Source organism: Rhizoctonia solani, chromosome 12 (assembly GCF_016906535.1).
Source record: "Rhizoctonia solani chromosome 12, complete sequence".
NCBI classification, from domain to species: domain Eukaryota; kingdom Fungi; phylum Basidiomycota; class Agaricomycetes; order Cantharellales; family Ceratobasidiaceae; genus Rhizoctonia; species Rhizoctonia solani.
Window position 1 is genome coordinate 464,271 of NC_057381.1, and position 25,811 is coordinate 490,081.

Here is a 25,811-nt window from a genome sequence, read left to right on the forward strand (position 1 = left end):
TAGTTATATATGGAACAAATGAGCGTTATACTGCGAGCGAGCGAGAGAGAGAGAGATAAAGAGAATAAGACAGAAAAAAGAAAGAAAAGAGCGACAAAATAACGTTTATTGAGAGTGCGGAATGTGAAGATTGATGGCTGTAAAGCAAGTCAGCGATTATGAACCAAGTCAAGGATAAAAAGAGAACTGACCTCGTTGCCAAGTAAGCGCCTCGGACGTCGACTGGGTATTAAAATACAATATCGCCTTATTATCCACGATCCTCAACCCGTTCCCGTTCACAATGCTCGCAGGCTGCGCCATTGTCTGCATTCGCAACACCGCCCAGAGCTCAACCATCTCGGCCCCGGGGAGTTCTTTGCACAGTACCAACAGGTCGTTGCACAGGATCGCAACCAGTTGTTTCGGGTTGGCGTCGGACGAAAGGCAGGGAACTTCGACTTGGCCGATTGTTCCATCTGGGTTGGGCACGTCGGCGCGCGAGTTTACTTTTTTAACCAGTCGGACGAGTTGTAATCGGCCGTCCATGATGAGACGTCTGTTCGAGATCGTTAGCCGTCATCGTTCCGAGAATGACGGAAAAAAAAGGAAACGCACCGATGAGGCTGGACGAGCGGACTGATAAACTTGCCCTTTATCCTGGTCTGCCATTGCACGAGTTTCGTCCTAGACTCGCTCTCGCGCTTACCCTCGTTCATGCTGTTCGCCAACACCGCAATCTCCTCCAACGCACGCTCGAGCGGGTCGTCACGCGATTCAGGATGGGGAGGCGTGCACGTAACAAGATTGTCCAGCTATTCCCAAATGGCATCAGCAACTCCCTATTTAAAAATAGAACACAGAGGAGGGGACTCACGAGCATCTTGTACCTCGGAATCCGCTGAATAGGCAATAACAAGTACCCCTCGAGGTTCAACTGCGAGTGCCGAGGATGTAACCTACACCGCTTCAAAAACTGTTTTATCCGCTTTCGCTGGCCCGCGTTGAGCGTCGCCGGATGGGGCGCTTGCTCCGGGGACACACCCGCGATTCCGACGGCGACCATGCTCAGTCCTGCGCCGACCGTGCTGGGGGTGTTTGAGGCAGGTGTAGCTGTACCGGGTGTATTAGGCGCAGAGGGAGGAGCGCTCCAGAACTGAAGTCGCTGGATCGCGTTGTCAAAGTTGCTGCCGCGATCATCAGTATCATCCCAAGTGAAAAAAAAGAGGGAAACAAACTCACTTGATATAGGTAAAGTACATCTTCATAAACGCCGCATGGCTCACGAACACATTCGCGATCGCGTGCGCGGTGCGAGTCGAGACGTCCTCACCCGGACCAGTCGTAGACAAGATTTCGGCCGCGTTGATCAACGAAGGGAGGAAACTCTGCTTGTGGAACTGTAAAAGCGCGTCCAGACCGGTAAACACAATCTTCCGCTCCGCCGAGGGGATCGTCGTTTCTTTTCCGACGTTCAGTCCGGGCGCAGGCTCGGACGCAGGCTTGACATAAATGTCGACGAGCTCTTGGAGTCCCTTGACATACGACTTTTCGGTTCTGCAATCCATCAAGCGTCAGCACATACACCATGTAACATACGTGCGCACATGGCACGCATGACACAACCAGGACAACTGACTCGACAATCTCCCGTACAATGGCGACCCGCCGGCCTTTATCATCCTTGTACTTCCTGTCCTCGGCAAACTGGCCATAACTTCCGCTGCTGTCCGTCGTATTCACGCTATCCTGCCCGCCTCTCAGACTGGCAGTCGACGGCGCGCTCCGGAGCATCGGAGGCGTGCTCGTGCTCGATGCATACGACCCGTCCGACTTGGTTCGCCCGTCCATGTACTGCGTCAACGGCGGTCTCCGCGAGTTGCGGGGCGACGGGACGAGCCCGGACCCTAGTCCGCCTTCGAGATCAGCCATGTCACGGAGATAGCTCATGATACCCCGGAGCGCCAAGTGCTGCCGCGCGGCTTCTTCGTCGGCCCGTCGTTGGGCCTCTTCAGCCGCTGCGAGCGCCTCGTCTTCGTTTTCGTGCTCGTTCTCGTTCTCGGGTTCGTCGAGCGCGACGACGCTCGGCATAAATGGCTCGGCGGGGATGGGGATGTTGAGTAGCGGAGGGGTGTCGAATGGGAGGAACGAACGGCGTTTGGCGCGCGGTAGGCTGGGCGACGGGACGGGCTGGAGGAGACCCGGGCTCGGGGCCCCGTGGAGTGCTTCCTGGGACCGTCGGGACGCGAGCACGCGGGCGGTCAACACGCTCGACGCAGGGCTTCCCGCGCTCGTGACGTTGACTTGGGGCGGGACCGGTACCGGAGGTGCCGCGATCGGCTGAGACTGCGATGGGGACTGCGACTGCGACTGGGATTGCGACTGCGACTGCTGCGGTCGAGTCGGCATAGCAGGCATATCTCCCGCCTGAGCGGCTGGCAAGCGTCCCAGCCGTTCTGCGTTCGAATGGGACCTCAACCTGCCCATGCTCACTTTCTTGAAAAACCCCCATCGGCCTTTACGTCTTTGGTCTTCCTGCGACGCGCCGGCGGTACCAGCGCCATTTGTTTTGCCGTGCGCGTACGGATCGTCGGTACCGCTATACCGCTGCCCAACACGCTCGTCCGAAGCCGCACGCGCAATCGACGGCCGCCCATCCTCCTCTGACCCCCCTCCAACTCCAACTCCAACTCCCATACCACCGCCTAGCGCTCCAAACTCGTACGACACATCCGGCGACGCCTGGTCCTCTTCGAGCTTCTGGCCCTGGATACCCGTGGCCGAGTATCGCGAATTGCGCGGGCCGCCGGTCGAGTTGCGCGAGCCGGACCCAATGGTCGAGTTGCGCGCCGACCCGCCGGCCCACATTTGTCGTGCGTCCGGGCGGCTGGGCGAGCTGCGCACGCCGAGGGACATGTACCGTTTCACTTGCCCTTGTTGCTGCTGCGGCTCGGGCAATGTCGGAGCGGTCGAGAGGATGGGCGCGCTCGGTGGCGGGCCTTGGTCGTCCGTATTGCCCATTTTCCTGAGCTCGTCTGCGCTCTTCATGCGTCGCGGTCCAGATGCCCACGATGTACTGAAAAAAATCCCAAAAAAGTGATTAGTGCTAGTACAACCAAAGAGGTAGAGAAAATTGCTTACGTCGCCTCGACTTCGCTCTCAGCATCGGTAGTCACGATTTCACTTCCGCTAATACTTCCCCCGCCGCGCTTCTTCTTTTTCCGGGGAGAAGGTGCCAAGGCGCCCAGATGCATATTGAGCTTGGCAGCGGTCGTCGGAGGGGAATGCACAGGGAGCTGGAGGTGGGCAAGACCCGTCGCGGGTGGCGGCGACATCAAAGCATGCGCGGGTGGGGGAGAAAGCGCGCTTCGGGGAGGAGAGTGGGGCGCCGAGGAGGAGGTCGGGTAGGGAGAGGAAAGAGGGGACGTGGTGAATGCGTGTCCGCTCCATCTGGGATCAAGGGCCGAGCTCGATTGGGGTTGTTGTGAGTAGCTGCGCTGGGAAGTCGCGGGTCGGTTGAGAAGGACAGGACTCGCCAAGCTGCCCGAGCCGTTGACGGTGGTGGACAATAGCGGGAGTGAATTGGCGGCACGGGCAGCACCGTAAACGCCGTTGGTAGGGGAGGGGGAGTATAGGACGTGTCGCGTGGAAGCAAGGGTTCGACGAGGCTCCTCCAGGGACCGGCAAACGTGTTCCCTTCGATCTTGAGAACCTCGAGACCGGGCATGGCGCAAAACCAGACCGGTAACATGACCAATCGGTTGCAACGGACACTGAGGGAGTGGAGCGCGCCTAGGTTGACGAGCTGAGAAGGCAAAGACTGGAGCTCGCATGCGTCGGCAATGAGTACGCGTAGGGATACGAGCGCGCCGAGAGAGGAAGGGAGGGTGCGGAGGGGATTGGATGAGACATTCAATTCTTCGAGATTAGTGCAGGATGTCAGGGCGGGGGGAAGCGCAATGAGTTCGTTGTTGGAAATGTCGAGGCAGAGCAGTGATGTGCTGATCTGGGGCAAGACCTGGGCGAGGAATGCGGGCAAGAGGGCGGGAGTCGGGCTGCTGCCAAGCAACAGATGGGTAGTGCCTAGTAACGGTAAGCAAAAACGCAATATGATATACAACGTGAATTATACACACCGGTTTGGACATCCAGGTCAGATACGGGGCGCCCCTCGGCATCGACGATAAGTCCGCGGCCCTCGTCGGCAACAATCATGGCTGCTGTGCGGTCTTCGCGATCGTGTTCGTCGGAGACACTCTCTGTCTCGTTTTCTTCCAGCACGCTTTCCAGTTCGTCGTCGGAATATAAGTCTCGCCTTGGACCCACTATTCCACCATATTCGCCATGGGACATCATCCCATCGGGGTCAGGAACATTCACCATTGGACTTGGGAGACCGTACACTTCTTCATCCGAGTCTTGATACACGGATACGGTACGCCATTGACTGGCGCTATTCAGTGAATTGGACCGACTTCTTCCGGAAGCGGACCAACGAATGTTATTCTCTGTTACCGGCACACGCGATGACATTGACAACTGGGATCGGTGGCCTCCTACGGCTATCCGCGGCTCATCTGAAGTGGTGGCCGTGCCAGGCGGGATGTCTTCGCCGTAGTACACATGCTCGTCGTCGTCCTGGACATCCAGCTGGTCCAAAAACGAGTGCTTGTCTTGGGGGATAGTGAGCATAAATGGAAATGAATTCGGAGAAAATACCAGACCATGGTCCCCATTGAGTCCCAACTCGGTCGCACTGGGTGGTCTAGACCGACTCGAGGGCCGGATCGTCGCCTCTCGCTGGCGTCTATCGTCGGGCAAGATGAACTCGGGTGTGGCAGGCACAGGACGCGACGGAGGCGGGCGTGGCGGAGGAGCCTTGGTCAAGCTGCTGCCCCTCGACAACATCCTACAATACACCCAACACAACAAACACAAGAAAGAGAGAAAGAGAAAAAAGTCAGATAAAAGCCGCCAGTCGTCGGTCGCAGTCGGAACAAGGGAAAAAAATGAGAAATGAGAAATAACCACTCGCGCTCACCTCGGTTCGTGTTCAGTCAAATCACCTCTCGGGCGCACAGACGTACCCGTGACTTGTGACACGGGTTCATCATACAGGGTCCGATTCCATTCCGCCCCTAGGCCGACTGCTCCTTCCCCCACGCATCCCTCGAAATTCATTTTCCCCAACGGAGTGGCTGGCAGCACCTGGAAAGTGGGCGCAAATGGCGAGTTGATGGGCGATAGCGATGGGATGCGAGCGAGCGACGGCACCGACACCGACGACGGACTCGGTGCGCGTGACCCACTCGGCTCTGGGGACGGCCCCCGTGACCTGAAGCCCAGTCCAGCCAGCCATGATGATCGCTTGGGCTTGCCCCTGCGTGTGTGTTCAGAGTCCGAGTAGGCTTCCACCTCGTATTGGGATGCGTTGGACGGTACGCGCACACGGAGCAACGACCCGAACCGCCTTTGATCGACGCTCGGTCGATCGCTGTCTTCTGTCATCCTCCCCCGCTCGCTTTCCACCGTCATCCGCCCTGGTCGTTCGCTCTCCATCGTCCGTCGAGGACTCTTGCGCGACCGCAACGTAGAAAACTTCCCTATTGTATCAGTTGAATCAATCAAATGTATACACACTATTCAAAAATAGAATGCAATGCAAACTCACCTTTGATACTTCCCGACTCGCTCGAACTCCACTCGGACCTGAGCTCGACGTCCGACATCGCGGCCCGCGGAAACGTCATGCTCCTCGTCGCACCAGGCCGACTCACAAATCCCATCGCCATACTCGGCTCCGTCGTCCCTAACAATGATGAACTCGTCCTGGACCTATCAATCTCCAATCCCCTTCTCGACCTATTTTCAGCACCAGTGCTCGTTCTCGGCCGTCGCGGGGTCCCGAATCGATTCGTGGGATCCTCAGGCGTGGTAGATAAATGCTCTTCAGGGTGTTCCCCCAAGGCTGAAAAACTCGCCCCGACTTGGGACGGTCTCGTCGAATTCCACGAACCGACAGAACTTTGTGCAGGCGTAGTAGCACTATCCCCCAACCCGGAACGAAAACTCTCAAAGCTTAATAGCGCGTGTGCGTGGGGGGTCGGACCACCTCGGCTAGGCTCCTTATGGCTCTCCACCCAGCGCTCACCCGCCGGGCCCGTCCTGTCGTCTTGACAATTCATACTCGGCTCGTCTCGATTTCGGTAACCTCCTTGTACGCTCGTGCCGAGTTGAGCAGCGCCGCCATCAGAGTGCGCGGCTCGTTCTTCTCCCCTTCCCTCGATCTCCCCTCCCGCTGCCAAAGGGATTTCAAATGCGCCACCGCGTGGCGTTACTGGTCGCCCCGATAGGGCTCTGAGCGCGTACACACCCGTGGGCGTGAGCGTGATGGGTCTGGGTTTGAGTCCGGTCTGGGAGGCTAATAAAGTATGGCCTCGAGTCTTTTCCCCCGCCCCAGGGTAGCTATCATCGTTGTCTGACTTCGGATTCGGATCTGACTCTGGCTTGCGGCCGTCTGGATGTGAGCGCAAAGGATCGTCGGGGTTCGAATGTGTGTTGTCGTCTGGGTTGGATCTTGCAGCGCTGCAACTCGAGTCGGACCCAATGCGCATATGTCGTATCCCGATCGTCGATTCTGTTCGGGTCGGTCTGAGCCCTCCTGAACCAGGTCTTGCAGGTCGTACGGCACTGGATGCAGGTCTTGAACTTGAACTCCCTATTGCTCCCGACGCTCCCTTTCCAGCTGAACCAGGTCTCGTAGCGCCTTTCCCACCTGAACCAGGCCTCCCACTAAACCCACCACCACCACCACCACCACCACCACCACGAGACAGCGCACTCTTCCCGGCCGACGCAGGTCTCGGCTTGACCAACTTTCCCGTCTTCCTCCCCGTTATATGCGTCGCTTCTGGCCCAGGCCCAGTCACCCCATTCGTGCCTTGCGACGATCTTGGCTTTGACCATGGGATATTCAACTTGGGCATGGAAGCCATTCCGAGGGTATACTAGAGAGGGGGGGGGGGAGACGGAGCTGGGAGAACGAGGGAAAAGGTGAGATGAACACCAAGAGGGCTATGGTCGGTAGGCTGATCCGTATTCTCGACAGCTCGCGTCAAGTCGTAAATCGAACAACACTCCGCCAGACGCGCACTCCCTCTAACAGGTGGTCGTTTCCTCTAACCCTGCTCAAAGTCCCAAGTGTTCATATCTCACCAAGAGACCGAAAGGACGTCATCGTTTCATTGCCTGGCTCCCCTTTTTTCTTCTTCTTCTATGTACCGAACTGCGTCTATGGACTATCAAGCGTGATGTTATCCGAGAACGGTGATCTGGGCGCTGGATCTGACGGCGGGCTGGGACGACATCGTATGATAGGGCGCCAAATCGAGCCGAAGAGATCGAATACGACGACTGAACCGAGCAAGGTGCGGTGGTTTCAATACGTTCGACCATTGACGTATATATGGCTGACTATCATCTCGAACTAGTGGATTGAATCCAACCGCTCCTTACACGAGACAATCCATTCTTATACCATCTGGGTTCCAATCATTTTTTTACCCACACTGGTAAGACCGCTTGAGCCGAACCCGATTGCTGTCGGGGCAAGAGCCCATGGAGGTGCGTGCTCGAGTCGAAGGAGAGCGCCTATGCGGAGAGTTAATACCGGTTCTCGTTTTGTCGATACCGGTTGAACGAGTGTCCTTGTAGATCTCTCAGATTTTCTCACTCGGTGTGTGAATTCTTATTTTACTCCTAATCGGCGGAAGGTTTCGAGAGCATTACGAGTATATCGAAAATATGGAACGGTCTAGGTACTCGAATTCGAGTTGAGATTGAGACTCCATCAATTATCTAGGTGTATGCACTCTTTTTCGGTCAAACAGCGCCTATGTCTATTGGACACCTTGGTGATCTGTAATCAACACGCGATATATTTGGCTCTCATATCCAGCCAATTTTCCGGCAATCATTCCACGCCAACAAGGATGGTTCATCTATGCGCATACACCCCCATACCCGATTTTTCCCACTTGAACCATCATTCCAACCCCCGGCCGTCCGCCATCCGAAACATTCCTATCGAACAGGATCAATATCTTCGAGCACCTTGTTCCATCCATCGTTCCTGTTCACTGAATTCAAGCTCGAGCAAACTCACCCGCACCCACGGCGCAAGGCCTGGAACATCCACGCACTTCGACCCTGGTCACATCCTCCACATCATGAATGCGATCAATCCGTCACGATAACTCGAGTGGAGACAGAGTGGGGCGGACCCCACCTGATAAGCCCTCTCTTTTTCGCTGGTGGAAGGGGGGAACAGACAGCACCATCCTTTCTCACCCCGCGTCGAGATTGTACCCGAACCTATGCTGATTAGTAAATGTTTAGCGAGCGGTATAGTCTCTGATGAAGAAGGTGTATATGGTCTTCTAGATTTATGTACACAATAATGCTATCTCGAACTCTGATTCCTTGAAGGAGTTTTGTTGATCCGCTGGTTCGGTCTGTCCAGGACAAAGTTGGATAGCCGACGTGGTGGCTATGGCACTACGCCACCTGGCCCTGAACTTGGACCTGAGCGTCAATGTCAGCCACGCCGTATAGCGTATACACCGGCAAGTCAAATGAAAAACGAAAAGTGAAAAATGGAAAATCGAGAGCCTAAATACTCTCCAGGCGACCTACACATCCTAGACTAGAAACTGCGGATCGCTTCGACTTGGATACGGTCGAACCGATCCTCCCGCAATAGAAGCTCCCATCACGAAATGAAAATATAAAAAAGTCGTGATAATCCAGGACCCCAGTCCGATATCGCGCCGCACATATATATCATATTTTTACGTGGCAGTTCTGTCAGAACATATGGTCAGGAACTCTAGAAGTTCCACCTTAGCAACCTCCTAGGATCCTTGGATGCTATAACAAATGAGCGGTTGACCTCCCCCCCCCCCCCGAACGTGACATGACTGCATGACCATTACATCCACTCTGATCCGAGAAGTTATCCGATCAGGTGTATAGCGTGCTCCCCGTGATGTCATCATCGAACTCACGGTTGCGAGGGCAACATATAATATATGCACCAGATCGAAGTCGCATCTGATGTGACTTCTGGGCCGGCGGGTTCTGTTGTCGTGTAAAGAAACACCCCGAACTCCAGTGGAAGACTTGAGTTTTGTATCAACGGTCCGGTTTAGGGAGCCAGATGTAATTGGGGTGTAGTGCTATGTGTCAGTTAACCGGTGTGGATAATTGATCACAACAGCTATCGACAGGTGTTAGATAGAGTATGTACAGTGCGTAGTATGCGGCGCGATGAATAGCTATATCTATTGGTAGGCATGTTCGCCTGCAGAAGACACGCGGCTTGTGCTTGTTTAGCAGGGCCACGGTCCCCATCCTTAGGGCCGGTCCCGAACCTGCCTTGTGATTACCTTGAGGTCGCCTTGAGGTTGCCTTGAGGTAGGTGCGAGCCTCTGCGTTACAGGGGTTTATAGCCGTGCCCTCTCGAGTCTTCGTTCTTTGTTCTATCACTCGTTAGTGAGTCGATAGCTCCCCATAACTAACACCTGCGCAGATCGCGGTTGAGGTCTTCAAGAAATATCATAAAACTCATACATAAGAAACTAGAAATGGTACGCTGTCTCAACGATCTGCTTCATACTCACTGAGAAACGCTGGTAACCATATACCATGATACTACTATTGCATTGCTTTGGCTGGGTCTGACATATGCAGGAATCAAAGGCAAAGGTATGAGTCATATAAGGGTCTCAGCCACTTCGATCTGTTGAGCCTGATTGTAATCCCCGCACATTCTGAAGGATGTAAGACCGAGTTCGATGCAAGAGGCTTTGGTTCTGATAAAAGAAAATTTTGATACGCCTATATAGGAAGTGAGTAGGACTTCGGCATAGAGATCCGGATTTACAGTTCGATTGACGAATCGATAAACCCACCCAGCAAGTGCGTACCAAACTCTCACGCTGCTCATGTTAGCAGTAAAGTAAGCTAAAATGTGGATAGGCGGTTCGTGTGCAACTTGCCAGATAGGATCTTGGTGCTGATGATGGTTGCCGCGAACGCTTCAACAGAGGGTGAGTGGGGTATTGTACTTGGATACAAAAGAGGCTAAGCCCTGTTTGGAAACAGGATGTGAGTACATGTTAACTGACGTATCCAAGCGCGGTACGATAAAGCTTGAGCAGTGGGTATGTACAGATAACAACGGCATTGGAAGTTATGACCTTAGGCTGGGACCGCATATCAATATATATAGATAGTGCGTTCGAGTGCGCGACCGTAGTGTTGTTACTAACCTGAGTTTCAAACTCAACAGAAAGTCAGTAGTCTCCTGGGTCCATATGAGTGTGACGTCATTTCGCACATCGTTTACAGATGGTAAGCGTGTAAGAGCGCAGATGAGACAAAGGACTAATATACGGACTTTTATAGAAGGTATATATCGCGTCTACTGGCGCCTTATTCGTACCTCTCTTGACGTATAAGCCGCAACGACAAATATGGTAGTTGGTAGGTCTACGGTACCCAAGGCTGACGAGACGATATATTCGATAGCACTTATGGCCCGTTTGTTAGGCTGTACGTTCACCGAGTCATGACCAGAGAGAAACAGGATGATCTGTGAGTATGCTGTGCGCCTCGCAAAAAGCATGTCGGCTAATGTGAATGGGCTGCACGTTATGATAGCATTAGTAAGTTGCTCAGCTCATCTGAAAATAATAGGCTGATGGGTATGGATAGTGTACAGGAAGTAAGTACTTGAAGCCCAACGTGGTGGTGTCCACTTTGGGGCTGCTTGTGTGTGAGCACGAAATAGTCTCGTAGCCAAATCTGTATGGCTTACTTGTCCAGCAGAAAGGAGGCGGGTGCCGCCAGAGCTGAACGCATGCCATGTCAATAGGAGGTAAGCGACCTGTTTTTGAAGAAGATGGAGCCTCATGTAGTGCACCAATGGGTAGAGAGTGAGCGAACTATGATCACTTGAAGTAAGTATGAGTGCCATGTACGATGACTTGAGGATTAGCTAATGGTCATACGTAGGATCGATGTTATACTCATCAACGGAACAGGCAGTACGTGTCTAAGTGTGAAGTTGAACACCTCGAGTGAGAGCTAATGAGGTTTGTGTTGCTGTGTATGAGTAGTTGGTGCGTGAATTCATGGTTGTTACTGAGCGAAGGGTGAAAGAAAGGGACGCTAACTGTTGAAACCTAGGAGGTACGTACACCGTGGCCCTGAATCACTTAGATGATATGGAAAACCAATCGGAGCCTCGGTTATAGACAGTGAGTGAAGGGTGTTTATACGGAGAAAGCATGCTGAGACAACCTTGGTACACCTATCTCCCAATTCAGAAGGTTAGGGCAGACTATCTGCTCGGTAGAGGTGCTCGCTAACTATGTCACGATGGATACCTGGTCAAACCAAGCCCGTGCGTACCGGGCAAATAGGGATAGGGTACGATGGCTTACGAGAAACTGGGTGCCAATTGGTATCTTAGCCAGTGAGTATGATGCTGATGTCGGAAACGGATGTATATTGAGGGTAGACTACGTGACGTTCGGTATCTTAGGGGGTGCGTATGGGGCTAGTGTCGAGGATGGATATGCACTGACCACACACTGTGTGCTGTTCGGTATCTTAGCTGGTGCGTATGGGGCTGGTGTCGAGGATGGATATGCACTGACCACACATTGGGTGCTGTTCGGTATATCAGTCGGTGCGTATGGGGCTGGTGTCGAGGATGGATATGCACTGACCACACATTGGGTGCTGTTCGGTATATCAGTATGTGCGTATGGGGCTGGTGTCGAGGATGGATATGCACTGACCAGACACTGGGTGCTGTTCGGTATATCAGCCGGTACGTATGGGACTGGTGTCGAGGATGGATATGCACTGACCAGACACTGTGTGCTGTTCGGTATCTTAGCTGGTGCGTATGGGGCTGGTGTCGAGGATGGATATGCACTGACCACACATTGGGTGCTGTTCGGTATATCAGGATGTGCGTATGGGGCTGGTGTCGAGGATGGATATGCACTGACCACACATTGGGTGCTGTTCGGTATATCAGTCGGTGCGTATGGGGCTGGTGTCGAGGATGGATAGGCACTGACCAGACACTGGGTGCTGTTCGGTATATCAGGATGTGCGTATGGGGCTGGTGTCGAGGATGGATATGCACTGACCAGACACTGGGTGCTGTTCGGTATATCAGTATGTGCGTATGGGGCTGGTGTCGAGGATGGATATGCACTGACCACATATTGCGTGCTGTTCGGTATCTTAGGGGGTGCGTATGGGGCTGGTGTCGAGGATGGATATGCACTGACCACACATTGGGTGCTGTTCGGTATATCAGTCGGTGCGTATGGGGCTGGTGTCGAGGATGGATATGCACTGACCAGACACTGGGTGCTGTTCGGTATATCAGTGGGTGCGTATGGGGCTGGTGTCGAGGATGGATATGCACTGACCAGACACTGGGTGCTGTTCGGTATATCAGTATGTGCGTATGGGGCTGGTGTCGAGGATGGATATGCACTGACCACATATTGCGTGCTGTTCGGTATCTTAGGGGGTGCGTATGGGGCTGGTGTCGAGGATGGATATGCACTGACCACACATTGGGTGCTGTTCGGTATATCAGCCGGTGCGTATGGGGCTGGTGTCGAGGATGGATATGCACTGACCAGACACTGGGTGCTGTTCGGTATATCAGTGGGTGCGTATGGGGCTGGTGTCGAGGATGGATATGCACTGACCAGACACTGGGTGCTGTTCGGTATATCAGGATGTGCGTATGGGGCTGGTGTCGAGGATGGATATGCACTGACCACACATTGGGTGCTGTTCGGTATATCAGTATGTGCGTATGGGGCTGGTGTCGAGGATGGATATGCACTGACCAGACACTGGGTGCTGTTCGGTATATCAGTCGGTGCGTATGGGGCTGGTGTCGAGGATGGATATGCACTGACCAGACACTGGGTGCTGTTCGGTATATCAGGATGTGCGTATGGGGCTGGTGTCGAGGATGGATATGCACTGACCACACATTGGGTGCTGTTCGGTATATCAGGATGTGCGTATGGGGCTGGTGTCGAGGATGGATATGCACTGACCAGACACTGGGTGCTGTTCGGTATATCAGTCGGTGCGTATGGGGCTGGTGTCGAGGATGGATATGCACTGACCACACATTGGGTGCTGTTCGGTATATCAGGATGTGCGTATGGGGCTGGTGTCGAGGATGGATATGCACTGACCAGACACTGGGTGCTGTTCGGTATCTTAGCGGGTGTGTATGGGGCTGGTGTCGAGGATGGATATGCACTGACCAGACACTGGGTGCTGTTCGGTATCTTAGCGGGTGTGTATGGGGCTGGTGTCGAGGATGGATATGCACTAACCGCACACTGTGTGCTGTTCGGTATCTTAGCTGGTGTGTATGGGGCTGGTGTCGAGGATGGATATGCACTGACCACATACTGTGTGCTGTTCGGTATCTTAGCGGGTGTGTATGGGGCTGGTGTCGAGGATGGATATGCACTGACCACATACTGTGTGCTGTTCGGTATCTTAGCGGGTGTGTATGGGGCTGGTGTCAAGGATGGATATGCACTGACCACATATTGCGTGCTGTTCGGTATCTTAGCGGGTGTGTATGGGGCTGGTGTCGAGGATGGATATGCACTGACCACATATTGCGTGCTGTTCGGTATCTTAGCTGGTGCGTATGGGGCTGGTGTCGAGGATGGATATGCACTGACCACACATTGGGTGCTGTTCGGTATATCAGGATGTGCGTATGGGGCTGGTGTCGAGGATGGATATGCACTGACCACACACTTTATCGTTCCATACCTCAGTGGGTATGTGCAGCATGTCCATTCATTCCACAAGCTTACGGGTTTATATCTGCCATATAAGATAGTCAGTCCTTTCTTCTTTCCTACTTGCACTCTGATCGACAGTTTTGAGTTTATGCAGCAAGTGCGTATATGTCTTATTACGGGTACGAATGCTCACTAAATTTTTGACATCCTTTTTATTTATAGGGTGTACGTTGTACAATCACTCTCGAGTGGTAACGTGTACTTACTTCCGAGGCTTGGTGTCTTCAATCAATATTAGCCAGTGAGTTTGCTACAGATATCAAGCTCTCATGAAAACTCATTGCTACTGCTTTGGTCTGCCTTCTCTTCTAGTGGGTATGTTTGTATTTACCATTCACAATAGCTACAGAGGACACCCGTTGATCGGTCGGAACATTCTCGTTTAATGTTCCAGTATGTGCGTACACGACATTAGTTTTAGTCAAGGGACTCGTGCCGACTGAACCTTGTATCTCATCCCCCAGAAGGTGCAAATTAGGCAGCAATTTGGTAGAATAGGTACTAACAAACTTGATCGATACGCGAATGTGTAATTTCAGGCGGTACAGACTTATTTCCTCTTGGCAGCAAATTTGGGCTCACAAATTGAGGATTGGGGATATCTATTATAGAAGGTTCGTATACCCTGCATTCCTGGTTGGAGCACGTTGATGGATCGAGGACCTGCACTCATTATGTTAGGCTGTGTGTATATTACCTTGATTGCGTCGAGATAGCATTTGACTAACATACGTCTTGCTTATTTAGCGGGTGAGTACACAGAGCCATATGTTCAAGCATGCGCTCCAGTCTTGACTGTTGTCGATGTATTCCACAGCTGGTGCGTACATCGTCATCAGAGCGACGTTCTGTTTTGTGTTATTCAAACACTTATCGACATACGCCATTTCAGGATGCAACACTGGAGAATCATGCCCGCCAACGGGTCGGGTCTCATGACTCGGAATTACACCACGGTAAAGCTATGTTGGTCTCCGAACCGGTCGTGGATACTGACTACTGCTGTGCTCGCATTCGACATACCAGATCAAGCACAATCAGGATCTCAGGCGCCACGTCAAAACTAGCAAATCTGGGGTCGATGTTTTGGATGGTATGTAACAAGTAGCTACAAGGCAAACTGAGGTACTGATGGCTTACAAAGGGTACTGCAATATGTGTGCGCGCATGTGTTACGACTGCTAGGAAGTCAAGTGTGGTTGGAATGGAATACATGGATTTCAGGAGAGCATAAAAGTGGTACTTGAGCTTCGGTGCTCCGATTGTCGCGAGACCCATCGATAGAGGCTGTCGTCTGGCTCTAGATACGGGCGCTGGGGGATCGGGCGCGCAACTGCGCGGTACCGGATGGTTTGGGGCATTAAGACTCGAACAGAACTGGCAGGTCGAGTGAGCCATGACTGACGGATAGTAGTGATGTGCGAAGGAAAGGGGAAGATAACCCACTGATATGTCGAAGATCACTAGATTGAGTAGCATGAACGTCAGAAGCACAGAAAAATCTGGTCTTTCGGCTTGATATCCAGAAACTTGGTAATGAGGGTTGCGCGTGAACATGAGCACCTGGGCCATATACCTTCAGGCTACAATTGCGGGGTCTCGATACATGCTGTATGCACCACGTTCACGTATAGCCCAGTATATTGATACACACGCAAGGCACGACCCGAATCTGCGCTTTCACAAGTTCGTAAATGGCCGAGGACGAGCAAAAGCTAAGGCATCGTCAGAGACAACCTTACTTATTCGATCATAGCTATGCAAATACATGTATTGGTTTGCACCAACCTCCACATCCCAAGCTACCAACAGTCACTTGAACACTATGTACAGTAATGAGAACAAGTCCATGAGCAAAATCGATCGTGGCTATCAGTAGTCCAAGTCTCAAGACTGATAGCATGTTATAGAAAATGGGCAAAACTCACAAAGCAGATCAAGAAACGGAAAATCATAGCGTACCGCGCAACAAACGGATGAAGGCCGGACGAAAAATGAAGTGGGCAACGGTCAATTCCCTGTGCCTTCATTCCGACGTAGAAGCGCATGCAGGTGACAGGAATGCCAAACCAAGTCATGAGTCCAGCGACAGCAGTCTGAACGTAGTGTGAGCGCCAGTATGATCGATCCAATGCAAAACACATACCATATTCGCGAACCAGTTCAGCGCTTTACCCTTGCCACTACTTGCGCTCATGTGTGTCAGGGAAGAAAGCGAGGCGCAGATGATGACAGAAACTTATAACCTGGACCTTGAGACATTGGAAAAGACCTTGGGCACATTTACAGCGAGAGAAAGGCCACAGAGTGCTGGAGAAGAAGCGAACAAGTCAGAGCTTGCAGTGGACCACGCAGAAGTGAAGAGAGCAGTATGGTCACGGACGGCAATCCCTTGATGCCAGTAGGTTGGATACTATTGGGGAATCGAGTTAGCTGGGTTCAAGCAAAATCTGCCCTGAGACGCGCGCAATAACGAACGGTGACGCGGTGGCATCACCGGTGGTCAAATCGAGGCTAGGGTGGTTGGATGGGGCGAGCAAACCAATGATCAAGGCGCCTCCAATAAAAGGAAGGAGGATGCAGACGTGGAAACAGCGAATAGCCTTGGGGATGTTGCGGGATGGATTCTAAGACTGACCGGCAGCGATGGCCATGAGTTCGGTTCTGATGAGGAGAAAGCGACCTGGGTCATAACCAACCACCATCCGAGAACTGATGCGACTTCTGGCATTCTCCGTTATGGAAGCGCTGAGAATGTCTCTTGACCCGTAGTTGTACTGGGCCTTGGGGAGACTCGGTTCTGCTCTCGTACAAGGAAACGTCCAAATTGTTGCCGAAGACTTGAGTCCCGGGTCAACAACCCAACCCAAGGGAGCCATATTCGAAGTATAGCAGTAGTATGGGCCATTGGTCATAGCAATTATCGATGGGAATTGGTTAAAATATCTGTGATCTATACTACGACTGGTCGGTGAGGTGCAGTGGAATTGTATCTACTGGTGGGCGCCTGGAGAAGATATGCAGCTCGTGCTTGTTTAGCAGGGCCAGGCCTCCATCTTTAGGGCCGGTCCCGAACCGGCCTGAGGTCACCTTGAGGTGAGCGCGACCCTCTGGGTTACAGGGATTTATAGCTCCGTATCCTTGAGTCTTTGTTCTTTGTTCTATCACTTTTCAGTGAGTCGGTAGTCCCCTATAACTGACACTTGCATAGATCGCTACCAAGCGTCGAAGCCTTCAAGAAATATCATAGAACCCATATACATCGTCGTTATAAATGGTACGCTCTCCCAGGGATCTGCTTCCCACTCAACGAGCATTGCCGATAGCCATATACCATGATACTATCATTCCATTGCCTTAGCTTTGTCCGATATGTGCAGGACTCAAAGGTATGACTCATATAAGGGTCTTAGCCACTTCGATTTGCTGAGCCTATTTGTAACCCCCGCACATTCTGAAGGATGTAAGACCGAGCTCTATGCAAGACGCTATGGCTCTGACAAAACATTATGAAACGTCCATATAGGAAGTGAGTAGGGTCTTGACCTAGAGATGCGGGTTTACAGCTCGACTGACGAATCCGCCTCGATAACTACACAACAAGTGCGTACTCAACCCTGATGCTGCTCATGTTCGAAGCATATTAAGCTAATATGTTGACAGGTGGTTCGTATGCAACTCGCCAGATAGGACCTGGGTGCTGACGATGATTGTTGTGACCGCTTCGACAGAGGGTAGGTGAGTTGTTGTACCTGGATACAAAAGGCTGTAAGATGCTGTGGAAACAGGATGTGAGTACATGCAACTGAGATGTGTATGCACGTACGATAAAGCTCGAGCAGTGGGTATGTGCAAACAACAACTGCATCAGGATTTATGAGCCTAAACCAAGACTGCATATGAACATAGATAGTGCGTTCGAGTGTGCGACCGTGGTTGTGTTATTAACCTGAGTTATAAATTGATCGGAAAGTCAGTGGTTCCCTAAGCTCATATGAGTGTAACCTCGTTTCCCACATTATTTACAGATGGTAGGTGCCTAAGAGTGCAGATAGGGCATAGTACTGATATACGTACTCTCATAGAAGGTATATATCGCGTTCGCCGCCCTCTCATTCGTAGCTGTCTTGACGTATATGCCGTAATTACAATTGTGATAGTTGGTAGGTCTGCCATACCTAAGACTTACGAGACGATTTGTTCAGTCGCACCTATCGGTAATTCGTTAGGCTGTAAGTTGACTGAACTATGAGCAGGGACAAATAGGATGATCTGCGAGTGTACTCTGTGCATGACTGATGGCCATAAAGGCTAATGTGAACGGGCGCACGCAACGCCAGCATTAGTAAGTCGTCCAACTCACACGAGAACAATAGGCTGATGCGTATGGACAGTATGCAGGAATTGAGTACTTACAACCCAATGTGACGGTGTCTGCTTGGGGCTGCGCAAAAGTGTGAGCATGAAAGAGTTTCTTAACCAAATTGAATATAGCTTACCTATCCGGCAGAGGCGCGTGCCGCCAAAGCTGAACGCACGCTATGTCGATAGAAGGTAAGCGATCCTTTTATCTGAAGAGGATGCTGAAGTGTCATGCATGTTGCCGATGGGCAGAGAGTGAGAGAATTATAACCAATATAAGAATGAGTATGGTTGTCCAGTATGGCGACTCGGGCATTGGCTAATGGTTGCGGGAAGTTGTAGTAATAGACTGATCAACGAATCATATGACAGGCAGTACGTATTGAAGTGCCAATCCTGGCTCCTTGAGTAGTACTAATGAGGTTCTGATTGATGGGGATGAATAGCTGGTACGCGCATTTGTCATTCTATGGTCGAGTGCGAGGTTAGAGCGGGAGTGCTGACTGTTCGAACCACAGGAGGTACGTACATCGTGCCCCCTGAGCGAATACCTCATATATGAGAGTAATTGTAACCTGGATATCAGACAGTAAGTGAATGGCGTTCTGAAGGGGGAGTGTATGCGTATGATTTTGTACTCATATTCACCATTTCAGAAGGTTTGCACAGAGTAATCATCAGGTAGAGATGGTCACTGCCTAGATAATGGGTGATACTTGTTGAAATAAAGCCGGTACGTACCAAGTGAATGTCGAGCCACGATGACTGACGACGCTCAATTGATTGGGATGGCATAATTTAGGATGTGCGTATGGAGCTTATATAGGGTATGGGTATGAGCTGATGACAGACTGGGTGCGGTCCGGTACCTCAATGGGTGTGTATAGGATCGTCATCAGGAATGGTTATGCGACGACGACAGATTCCGTGCCATTTGGTATTTTAGCTGGTGGGTACGGGGCTAGTGTCGGGGATGGATGTGTGCTGAGTATTGACTGCATGTCGTTTGGTATCTTAGAAGGTGCGTGTGAGGCTGGTATGGAGGATGCATGCAGAATGACGACGGGCTCTGTGCCGTTCTTTATGATAGCCAGTGCGTAGGGGGCTTGTATTGAGAATTGATTCGCACTGGCGAAAGACTGCGTGCGGTTCGGTATTTTAGAAGGTGCATATGGGTGTGGCATTAAGAATATATATGCACTAATGACTGAATGCATGTCATTCGATGCTTTAGAGTGTGCGTATTGGGCTAGTATCGAAGATGGGTGTGCACTAACAGACTCCGTACGGTCCGGTACCTCAGCGGGTGGGTACGGGGATGGAGTTTAGGATGAATATGCCCTGAAAATAGATCCCGTGCCGGCCGGTACCTCAGAATGTGCGTATGGGGCTGATATAAGTGCCAAGTGCGCTGACGATTGAATCCGTGCCTTTTGGTACCTCAGTGGGTACGTGTGGGGCTGGCGTCGAGGACGGATATGCACTAACTACAGACCCCGTGCCGTTGTATTTTAGGATGGGTGTGAGTCTGGTTGTCCAGGATGGGCGTGTACTGACGCTAGACCCCGTGCCGTTTGGGACGTTAGGAGGTATGAATGGGGCTGGTTTCAAGCATGAATATGGACTGACAATAGACTGCGTGCCGTCCGGGGTGTTAGGCGGTATGTATAGGTCTGATTTGGAGGATAAACGTGTACTGACGACTGGCTGTGCGCCGTTTGGTATTTTAGGATGTGCGTATAGGGCTGGTGTCAAGAATGCATGTGCACTGACAACTGACTATGCGCTGTTTGGTATTTTAGGATGTGCGTATAGACTAGTGTCCAGAATGGACGTGCACTGACAATAAACCCCGTGCCGTTCGGTACCTCAGTGGGTGCGTATGGAGCTGGTATCGAGGATAGATATGCACTAACAACAGACTCCGTGCTGTTCGAGATGTTAGGAGGTATGAATGGGGTTGTTATCAAGGACAGATATGCACTCACAATAGACTGCGTGCCGTTTGGGATGTTAGGCGGTGCGTACGAGGTTGGTGCCAAAGATGAATGCGTACTGAGGGTAGACTGTGTCGCTTGGAATATTAGGCGGTATGTGTGGTGCTTGTGTCAATGTTGAACATGTACTGACAAGAGACTCCGTGTTACTCTGGATGTTAGGCGGTGTGTATGGGCCTAGTTTCGAGGATGGATATACCGAGAACGGACTTGCGCTGACGACAGGCTGCGTGCGATTCGGTATTTCAGAAGGTGCGTGTGGGGCTGGTGTCCAGGATGGATGTAGACTAACGACTGAATGCGTTCCGTTTGATGCTTTAGGGTGTGCGTCTGGGACTGGTGTTGAGAATGGATGTGCCCTGACGACAGACTCCGTGCCGTTTGTTACCTCAGTGGGTGCGTATGGGGCTGGTTTCGAGGACGGATACGCACTAACAGCAGACTCCGTGCCGGTTGGTATTTTAGATTGTGCGTATGGAGCTGGGATGGAGGATGGAGATATACTGACGACTTTCTGCGTGCCGTTCGGTATCTTAGGAGGTGCGCATGAGGCTGGTGCTGAGGAGATATATGCATATCAGAACATTTGTCATTCGGTCGATTTGCTAGACATTGGCACGATAACTCTCATCATGCAAGAGTAGACATCGATCGATTCACCATTCACGCCTATACTTAGGCTCTGATAGCTTCGTGTATCCGATGTAATAATGCGCATAGGAATAGATAAGTATGTACAACTGTATGCGTACGTGAACATCGTCAGAAACCAGCAAGGGTGGGGGGATCCGGCACGAAGTGCCCGGATGAAAGCTGGGGCACCGAGACGCGAGCAGAACTCGCGGGCGGGTGGGCAGGCCTGACGATATGCGGAAGGTGTGTGATAGCCCTGTAAGAAACGCGATTCGCATGACAGTGAGTCGGAGCGAGCGAGTGGGATAGTGGGCGGGAAAGACGAAATAAAAGTGCGATGAGTCAAAAGCGCTATGGAATACTGGTCGAGTAAGCACGACCGCTGAGCACATGGCCAGCTTTTTTTTTTAAAAAAAAAATACACGTCCATAGATAAACAATGGGAGCTACATGCGAACTAGGCAAACCGCTTACAAAACACAACCGAACCGTCAAAGCTACATCAGGAAGAGCAAAAGGAGAGCACAAAACACGACAGAACAGAACACAGAAGAAAGCAAACGAGAAAGTAGCACGGTCCGAGACAAGCTAGAGTCGCGTGGCGACTTACATGTGGCTTAAGGCCTAACTCGGGGTAGTGGCCGTAAGGGCGGGAGTGGGGTGGCGGCCGTAAGGGCGTATATACTACATGGTTTGAGCGGCTGCCTGCGGGCCTCCTCGTCTTCGACCTATGCCCGTGCACGTGACCAGCTACCTGCGCCTAAGTAGGGAGCTACATGGTACAATCGGTAGCCACCGTGGTGCTTACCGCGGTAAACACGTGTTATCAACGGGTCGGTGGTTTGAATTTGCAATTTTACCAAACCGCGCGGTTTTTTACCGAGCAAACGGTGGAGCACCGTGGTAAACCGCTGATTACATACTAAATCTATATACGGTATAAATACACATGAATGACTATATCGAGATGTATAAAATGCATATCAATCTGGATCTACATGCTCTCGCAAATGATCGCTGCGACATCGGAAATTTCGGGAAGAAGGGGAGTTCCGTACCAGGAACCAACAGCCATTTTGGCTTCAAAGGTTTCAGACGACATATTGTGCTGTAAATGATTGATTGTTAGTCGCCCAGCAGAGAATGCGCGTTCCGCATCCACCGAAGTCGCTACACAGGAATATACATTAGTTTCAAGCCATGAGATAAGCACATGAGTACACACCTGGTGCGGTCAGATAATCCAATGCCATACGAGCCAGGCGCGGGTTCGAGTTGAGTTTGCTCGACCAATACTCCATGGCCCCTCCATATGGAGCGACGGACTCCACACTGGAGGACAAATAAGCCTCAATCGAGTCCGAGTTGAGTGAGGCAAAGGCCGGGGCGGTAGTGCCAGTACTAGACGTAAGAGAATGGCCTTGAAGCCACCGATTTCGCGGCTAAGTGTACTATAGATCAGATTTTGTAGATAAGACACTATATGTAATAGCCACACCTTTGAGGTTGGTTCCGGCAACTGTGAGCTTGATGTAATGGGGTCGTTTGACGGGGGGTAGCTGATGCAGAACCTCGCAAGAATCATCTGACAAATAGCCTCAACTGATGGTGCATTGTAGTGTTGGTAAAACCAGCTCAGTTTAACATCTGGACACATTGCTACAAGAATGCGTCAATCAATGTTTGAATGCAGTCTAATTTGAATATACATACCTAAAGAGATATAATAAACTTTGCAAATACTCAAGTTTTCCATGTATTTATTATACACATTGAGTGCCGCTTGAGCCCCTACGCGCGTGACGGGGCTAATGTTGCTACTATTGCACATAGCTGTGAGGGCGTCCTTGAGTTCCACAAGAGCAGGGAGTACTTGGTGAACCAGAGGAACGCTCCCAGAGGAGAAATGCTGGGTAGGGAGCTCAAACACCTAGGAAGAGCATAGTATTGATGTAAGCAACATGATTTAATGAGTGAAGCAAAAATTAAACTTTACCTCCAGTGCTTTGTTGAGCTCTTCAGCCAACCAACGCTGTGTTGTGTTGAGGGCAAAATGATTCAAGTTCAACCCTGGATTGTTTGTAAGCATTTTAACCGGATGCCAAAGATATAGGTAATTGTCCAATGTCTTTTGATCAGAGTTCCAGCAAGTAGCAACACGGCAAGAAAGTGAATGCTGGGTGGATTCCTTCAACTTGGGGCACGCACATAGATATTTGCGGAACTCGGATTTCAGCGTTGGCAACTTGTCAACCCTGCAAGCCAAGTTGGAAACCTAGTATCTAGACATCAGCTATGCATATAAGATAAATATTAACGTTCTACTTACGGTTGTCATAATTGCTTGTGCATCTTGAAGTTCTTGCGCTGTTGGTAGCAACAAATGCAAAGCAGAGAATTGTTCAAGAGCTCAATATACAACATCTTGCACAACCAAGGTATCATGTTCAAATTTGGCCTCATCAATATCTGCTGTTTCTGAGTTATCAAGCCCAAGGTTCTCACCATTGTTTGAGCTTTGCTGAGCTTGTAAAAACCCTTGGGTTGCACGTTTTGAGGCAGCCAATGTTGGTCAAGCGGCTTGTTCCAATACCTTTTGCGTACGTAGATTTGGACAAGTGAACAGGGACATGAATGCCTAAATAGGAGCTGTTAGCAGCATGTTTTGAGGTCAAATACCCAACTGTACCTTTGCCATCAGATTGACTATATGTGCCATACAATGGACATATGATTGCGCCCCATGAAACTGTGGGACTAACTGTCCAAGGTTTTGAACAAGCGTGAGGTTGTTACTAGCATTATCAAGACAAGCGGCAAGAATCTTCATGAGATCATGAGTCTCAATTCAAGCTACTGAAAGGAGACAAACTTACACAATTTTCAAGTCTGTATTGCTGTAAACAAGACGCAATTTTTTCTGCAAGATAGGCGCCAGTGTGTGCCAATGTCAAACTACAGTACAAGAAAAATGTGAATAATACAACACAGTAATAATCCAGGTTGCTTACCAAATAAACTCCAGAATACAACAATGTGTATGAGCCTTAGCATACCAAATGACTACAACGCCAAGGTAGGATTCAGAGGTTGGGCTTGTCCACCCATCAATAGCAAAGTGGATTGCGCCCAGGATGGACTAGTTATTGGATAGATGAGAAGGAGATAATATAACATGACACAGACAACTCACTTTGAAGTACTCCCAAACCTTTGGGATATATTGAGTATGGATGAGTTTGATGTCCCAAGAAAGTGTCACAGAGGATGGAAGTTTTGTTCCAGGGCAAAGAAGCTCAACCTTGGCTTGATGAAATTTATTGGTCAATGAGTCAAACAAACAATGAGAACAAGCTCCCCAGAGTGACAAAAGGCCCCAGTGATACACTGGAGAGTATTCCTTAACAAGATTTGCTTTTTTGTTTGTAGCCAAAACCCCACGTGCTTCATTGCAGTCATCTGCCCCATGTAGAAGTATGGTTGTCCCAGCGCCTGTGTTCTGTTGTACACCACAGTAATGTGGGTACACGCTAGTGGGTTGGGCGCTTTAGGCCGTACTACTACAGGACACTGCTTGTCTAATCTATCTAAGGCTATACTACTAACGCTTATGGCACTTATACTACTATCTATCTACTGCAAAGGGGCCTGAGGCCTGGGAGGTGTGGTGAGCGCAGGTAAAGGGGTTAACTTCTGAATCAACTGGGGCCGGCTACTTAGCTGGCTGAAATCCCTCCTCAATGGATATGAGACAAGGTAAAATTGACTTGGGGTTTCCAAGCAATTTTCCTGTTGTATATATAGGCAAGAAAGTGCTATCTACATGGACCATGCGCATGGGAAAAGAAGTTCATAAGACAAATGAGAAGCGTGCTGTGGGCTGCGCAGAAGCGTGGATTTCTCCTAAGCGCCCTTGGCACAGCATCTTGGCGCGGCATCTTGGCATGATAAGCACCAAGATCACGTGACTGAAAAACATAAGATATTGGGTTCGGAAAAAATACTAAAAATAAGAGAAAATTCAGGCGAGTCCAATGGTATTGTTTAGGAGGTTGTAACATGTTCAGTTGTGCCCGGGAGAACCTCTTGTGGCTCTTTGATCCGTACTTACAATCAAAATGAAACATGATGTGGGACCAAACAGGTTTACCCAAATGGGTCCCAATCACCTTTTCAATTGTAATCTTATAGTGTGAATAGGCCCTAGACATAAAATTTGCCATTGCTGCCTCTGTGAATTGATTACAAAGTGTTAGAGCGGCCCACACTCTTGCATATATGTGCACATACACCCACTCACCAAGTAGCTCTTGTGGTTTGTAATCCCAGGCATACTTGTCAGCTAAGGTAGTGTCCTAGACGTCCTTAAGGGTCGTCTAGGTAGCGGGCGCTTGTGGCCGTATAGAGCTAAGTAAAACCGCTTAGGGCGGTGAAGATGCTACCTACGACGACTAACTACCTAAGTACAACAACCAAGGCCCTAATGGCGATGGCGAACTATGTATCTACAGTGAGAGAGTCGCTTAAGGCAACGAGTACAGGCGAGTGGGGACTTAGTAGTTACCAGCGCAAGGCCTCGTACAAATGGGGGATGCGACAAGAGGTAATCGACCTGGGTGTTACCATGGTCGGTTGGCCTCCTTATATATTCTACAGAGATACTAATTACAAATGCATTATATCCAATACTATAACCAATAAGAACCCCGCTCCGCAGTCGGCCTTACTCATGCATACGTGTCACTGACGTGTCATGATGATGTCATAGGTGGAGGTGGCTACGTGTGATGAGTAAGCGCGGATGGGGACGTGGCTCGGCGCTTAGCGTATGATATAAGCGCCGAAGTCACGTGATTGAAAATATCGTCCGTTTGCCTTCGTTCAAATTCGAGAAATTGGGAAT

General features: G+C 50.8%; 5 protein-coding genes across 5 annotated transcripts; 2 read left to right on the plus strand and 3 right to left on the minus strand.

The window, feature by feature from the left end:
* Nucleotides 1–105: 105 nt before the first annotated feature.
* On the minus strand, nucleotides 106–6,974 carry RhiXN_11378 (guanine exchange factor for Rac 30; the record flags this gene model as incomplete). Its single annotated transcript, XM_043331193.1, has 11 exons — nucleotides 106–137; nucleotides 192–538; nucleotides 598–794; nucleotides 857–1,166; nucleotides 1,222–1,536; nucleotides 1,619–3,055; nucleotides 3,121–3,691; nucleotides 3,754–4,062; nucleotides 4,116–4,888; nucleotides 5,021–5,582; nucleotides 5,651–6,974. 11 exons carry the CDS (start codon nucleotides 6,972–6,974, stop codon nucleotides 106–108), a joined length of 6,177 nt encoding a protein of 2,058 aa, XP_043184703.1.
* Nucleotides 6,975–11,421: 4,447 nt separating this feature from the next.
* Nucleotides 11,422–15,101, plus strand: RhiXN_11379 (interferon-induced transmembrane domain-containing protein; the record flags this gene model as incomplete). Its single annotated transcript, XM_043331194.1, has 5 exons — nucleotides 11,422–12,094; nucleotides 12,164–13,892; nucleotides 14,809–14,872; nucleotides 14,943–15,009; nucleotides 15,061–15,101. 5 exons carry the CDS (start codon nucleotides 11,422–11,424, stop codon nucleotides 15,099–15,101), a joined length of 2,574 nt encoding a protein of 857 aa, XP_043184704.1.
* Nucleotides 15,102–15,136: 35 nt separating this feature from the next.
* On the minus strand, nucleotides 15,137–16,795 carry RhiXN_11380 (amino acid permease; the record flags this gene model as incomplete). The annotated part of the gene is made up of 6 exons (XM_043331195.1): nucleotides 15,137–15,361; nucleotides 15,845–16,012; nucleotides 16,063–16,099; nucleotides 16,169–16,329; nucleotides 16,391–16,543; nucleotides 16,616–16,795. The coding sequence occupies 6 exons, from the start codon at nucleotides 16,793–16,795 to the stop codon at nucleotides 15,137–15,139; spliced, it is 924 nt and encodes a 307-aa protein (XP_043184705.1).
* A 2,999-nt stretch (nucleotides 16,796–19,794) lies between these two features.
* RhiXN_11381 (uncharacterized protein) lies at nucleotides 19,795–20,919 on the plus strand (the record flags this gene model as incomplete). The annotated part of the gene is made up of 5 exons (XM_043331196.1): nucleotides 19,795–19,939; nucleotides 20,009–20,083; nucleotides 20,152–20,368; nucleotides 20,412–20,527; nucleotides 20,597–20,919. The coding sequence occupies 5 exons, from the start codon at nucleotides 19,795–19,797 to the stop codon at nucleotides 20,917–20,919; spliced, it is 876 nt and encodes a 291-aa protein (XP_043184706.1).
* Nucleotides 20,920–21,902: 983 nt separating this feature from the next.
* Nucleotides 21,903–25,241, minus strand: RhiXN_11382 (hAT family dimerization protein; the record flags this gene model as incomplete). The annotated part of the gene is made up of 13 exons (XM_043331197.1): nucleotides 21,903–22,078; nucleotides 22,134–22,350; nucleotides 22,407–22,567; nucleotides 22,622–22,838; nucleotides 22,905–23,183; nucleotides 23,238–23,275; nucleotides 23,513–23,546; nucleotides 23,598–23,732; nucleotides 23,785–23,863; nucleotides 23,920–24,047; nucleotides 24,102–24,214; nucleotides 25,020–25,139; nucleotides 25,205–25,241. The coding sequence occupies 13 exons, from the start codon at nucleotides 25,239–25,241 to the stop codon at nucleotides 21,903–21,905; spliced, it is 1,734 nt and encodes a 577-aa protein (XP_043184707.1).
* Nucleotides 25,242–25,811: the final 570 nt, after the last annotated feature.